Source organism: Haliotis rufescens, unplaced genomic scaffold, assembly GCF_023055435.1.
Source record: "Haliotis rufescens isolate VD_foot unplaced genomic scaffold, xgHalRufe1.0.p SCAF_2, whole genome shotgun sequence".
Lineage (NCBI taxonomy): Eukaryota > Metazoa > Mollusca > Gastropoda > Lepetellida > Haliotidae > Haliotis > Haliotis rufescens.
Window position 1 is genome coordinate 30,662,531 of NW_025963890.1, and position 4,575 is coordinate 30,667,105.

The 4,575-nt window shown below is 42.1% G+C and overlaps 1 protein-coding gene across 1 annotated transcript; it reads left to right on the forward strand.

Moving 5' to 3' along the window:
- Nucleotides 1-2,488: 2,488 nt before the first annotated feature.
- Nucleotides 2,489-3,379, forward strand: LOC125381917. The gene has a single exon (XM_048399275.1). It carries the CDS (start codon nt 2,489-2,491, stop codon nt 3,377-3,379), a length of 891 nt encoding a protein of 296 aa, XP_048255232.1.
- Nucleotides 3,380-4,575: the final 1,196 nt, after the last annotated feature.

A 4,575-nucleotide genomic window follows, 5' to 3' on the forward strand; every position in this document is an offset into this window, starting at 1 on the left:
GCTCAGTTAAGCGGTTAACCAGAAAAACTCAAGATGGAACTATTATCAATACCCAAACCTACCTTTTTACTTTTTCTGTGACAACTCTTCCAAAGTTCATAAAAGCTGGTTACTTTAACATCGGAGTGGAGGTTTAAGTTGCAAATCCACTCCGAAGTCACAAGTGTAAAAAATTCGGTCATGGGGCCAAAACTTGCAGTAACAAGGCAAGGTGCTTCCGTTGCAGTGAAACTGACGAGAGTTCAGAATGCACAAATGAGATCAGGGGTGCAAAATGCAGTGGAGAGCACTTATCCTCATCAAATTCCTGTCCTGCTTTTGATCAGGAAACCCAAATATTAAGAATCAAACATACTTACAACGTATCCTACACTAAAGCTAAAAAGTTACTACTTCCATCTCAAACACCTTCTACTAAAAGTTATTCAGCTGCTGTCTTTTCACCAGTGCAAATTACAAAGGTAACAACAGTATCCACATACTGCCAGAATTCTATCTCCTGGTTAAAGGATGATCTTATTACACTTAAGAACTCCATTCAGATATCTCAGCACCTCCCACTGATCATCTGCCACCCAAACTGAGACCATTCAAACCCCATCTATCGAACCAAATCACCTTTCAAAACCAAATGTAACTGTAACAGAAATACGTCAGGGCAATGCCCATTTATCAAATAAAGCAAAAAAGCAAATTAGGATAAAGGCCAAAACACTCCAACACTTGGGGGTGCCTTCTCCTGTGACAACCACTGTAGAGGTTCAGAATTCGTTTGAACCTTTGGAGATAGACGTCACTCCCACACAGCCATGCCAGTCCATGGGAGTGGATGTACCTCCTGCTCAAGATCCCCAGTTGATCTGCCATAAGCTGCTGAAGTCACATCGTTCAATGGAACTGCAGAGGACTCGGACATAATTATAATGATCTCCAGTTTTTACTACAAGATTTTAAACCATCCGCTCTATGTCTTCTGGAAACCTACCTAGTGTTGGTGAGTCAGGGTATCATCCACAGTACTGTTCTTCTTGATACTCCACTTCAAGCCGTTGCTGTCCGAATAACTTCACACATTGTTTTTTATCTCCCGCCGGGCCAGAATGGCCAAAGGGGGATTATGTCGTGGCGCAGTCCGTCCGTCCGTCTGTCCGTCCCACAGAGGGTACTAAGCTTGTGAAATCAACTGCTCCTACAGTTTCCAGAGAATATCCCTGAAACTCTACACACAAGATGTCAACATGTTGATGATACGCATATCGCAGTCCCGTTTCATTTCGACTAATTTTGACAGAGTTACTGCCCCTGTTTTACGGAGCTTCATTTGCCTAATTGTGAGAGAGGTACTAAACTTGTGAAATCAACTCCTCCAACTGTTAGAGAATATCCCTGACACTCTACACACAAGATGTCGACATGTTGATGATACGCATATCGGAGCCCCGTTTCATTTCGACAAGGCACTCGTGAAGAGCAACCTCCTCGTGGTGAGTGCTGGGTAACGCCAATAGCTCTTCCCCCGTGTGGAACCGGGGCAGAATATTTCCACAGCCTCCCTTTGCTGGTCGTATGAGGCGACTAAAATGGGCAGCCCATTTGCCGTGGGTTGCGTCCTTGTGTCGGCGGAGGACGGGAGTCTGGTAGTTGAGGGCACTGGTTCCTGGAACTGTGTTCCTTTGCCCAACACACTACTTCGACCCTAACTTCGCCTAGATGGGTGGTAAGATGGGCCCGGTCTTATCAATCGGCTGGTCATGCCAGGCCCTGTGCGTAATATTGTATATGCACACATGTGTTGTATTTTAATGTATATTTTGGCCTTGGCCGTCCATAATTTGTGTGTATTCTCAATTTTGGATTGAAGGCGGTTGCTCATGGGCCAATCTGGTACTTTCGACCTCTGAGTTGTGTATGTCTTCAATTTCTTGTCATGGGCCGGACCAGCCTGGCATTTTATTTGATAGACAAATATAGCTATTCATGTTGTTCTTACTGGAGTATACCACCTCTGTATCCCTGATGTTTGCATGTTGGAGATCCGGTGCAATAAAACATCGCTCTTTGTGGCACTCCATGGTGGGTGGGGAGCAGAGGTGCTGAATTATTTCCTTTCATCATGTCTCTCCAATACCCTGGTTCAAACCGTTCGAAATGCAGACATGTCGATCTAGATGTATCTGATCAAACTGAAAACTTATCTCGTGAATTGGATTCCTGGGCCCGATTTATTGTGATCGAGGCAGCTGATAAACAACCACTAAAACTTAATCCTTTCGCCATCTCAAAAGCAGTTTTAGGAATTTGCGGAGAAGTTAAAAATGTAACACGTCTTCGTAGTGGCTCTCTTCTTGTTGAGTGTTCACGGAGACAGCAATCTCTCAATTTGCTATCTGTAACTACATTTGCAAATATTGAGGTTGCTGTGTCCGTACACAAAACCTTGAATTCTTGCCGAGGCATTGTTCGAGACAGAGCTCGTTGCCTGTCCGACATGTCGGAGCAAGACATTACAGATGAATTGACTAGTCAAGGGGTAACTGCAGTTAAGCGTTTCACCATGAAATCCAGAGACGGTGACATCATCCCGTCAAATACTTATATGCTTACATTTGCCCTGTCGGCCCTTCCTAAGTCTGTTAAAGCTGGTTATCTAAACATAGGAGTGGAGGTGTATGTCCCCAATCCACTCCGATGTTTCAAGTGCCAAAAATTTGGACATGGATTAAAATCTTGTAATCACTCTGTAGTCTGTCAGCGCTGTTGTGACGACCATGACAGCACTGGATGTACAGCTGACATTAAATGTTCAAACTGTAACGGCAAACATCTGGCTTCATCTAAATTATGTCCAGTGTGGCAAAAGCAATCAAAAATCATAAAACTCAAACATGAACAAAATATCTCGTTTTACGAGGCTAAGAAGGTTATTGAAAGTCAGTCCCCGTCTACTCCACTTACCAGAACCTACTCTGCTGCTGCTACTATTTCTGCTCCTCCAACGGTATCGATTTCTGTTCAAACAGAATTGACATGGATCAAATCAGATACACCTATCAGCATAACTTCTGTGATTACGTCAAATTCATCCTCGAGTCAAACTGAAACTTTGTCTGTTTACCCTGATGCTGTTGAATCAGCTACTAAAGAGCCAGAGGCTACTGTTGAACCAGCAACAACTGGATCTGCCGATGTTACTCTGACCAGAAAAGAAAGGAAAAAACTAAATGAAAAACAGACAAACAGGAACTCCTCTTCTTCAGAGATAGTTGTCCATAACTCCTTTGATGCTCTGGACATGGATGTCATCCCATTGTCACAGAGCAGTAGTAGGAGTCCTTCCTCCACACGTGTACGTGAGCGTTCACCGATTGAGCCACCATAACTCAATCTCCTAACATAATTCAGTGGAATTGCAGAGGACTTAGGAATAATTTTAATGAAGTCCAATTATTAGCACAAGACTATAAACCATCAGCTTTTAGTTTACAAGAGACCTATCTTAAGCATACTGATAAATTTGAATTGCGTCAGTTCAATTCTTATCATTCTTTTTCACCTCCAGGTGATAAAGCCACTGGGGGTGCTTCCATTTTGGTGAGGCAGGGCATCATCCACAGTCCTGTTCATCTCAAATGTAACCTTCAGGCTGTTGCTGTCCGTCTTACTCTACAAGTAACTTTCACACTTTGTTCCCTATATATTTCTCCATCCTCAAATGTGCAGCAGTCTGACCTTCAGGATTTCTTTGACCAACTACCTAAGCCCTGTATCATCATGGGTAATTTTAATGGGCATAACCCTCTATGGGGAAGTTCCAACATAAATAATAAAGGGAAAATCCTTGAAGATTTTATTGCTAACAATAATCTATGCATCTTCAACGACGGCTCGAACACATATTTACATCCTGCAACAGGTACATACACTGCATTAGATCTGTCAATCACAATCACATATGTACTGACAAATTGCAACACAACCTTTTTATGGATGTTCCTGACCCGATTCAGTTGTTTTCCGATCAACTGAAAGGTATAGCTGATGGAACTATTCCTTAGTCCTCTGTGAACCCACATATTCGTAAACCATGGTTTACTTATGAATGTGAACAAGCTAGGAAGCGTAGGAAGAAGGCTGAGAAATACTTTCGACGCCATCCTACCGTTCATAATTTGAATAATGTAAGAATTAATTATGCCAAGGCTCGACGAACTTTTAAACTCATTAAATGACAGACCTGGAAGGATTATGTTTCCAAAATAAATTCTCGCACGCCTATGTCAAAGGTGTGGAACATGATCCAAAAAATCAAAGGCAAAGGTTCCAAATCAAGTATTCATCATCTCAAAGATGATAATAATTTATTGACAGCAAAATCAGATATTGCAAACAAACTGGGAGAAACTTTAGCCAAACATTCTTCTTCGTCAAATTATAATCCAAAGTTTCAGAAGTATCAACAACAACAAGAAAGGAAAAAAGTCAATTTTATTTCTGACAATGGCGAAGATTATAACGAAGTATTTTCACTACATGAGCTACACACTGCTTTAGCACAAGCTCATGATACTGCAACTG

Excerpts from the sequence above, each read along its gene's own strand:
- LOC125381917 (XM_048399275.1), top strand. The coding sequence starts at position 2,489 with ATGTCGGAGCAAGACATTACAGATGAATTGACTAGTCAAGGGGTAACT.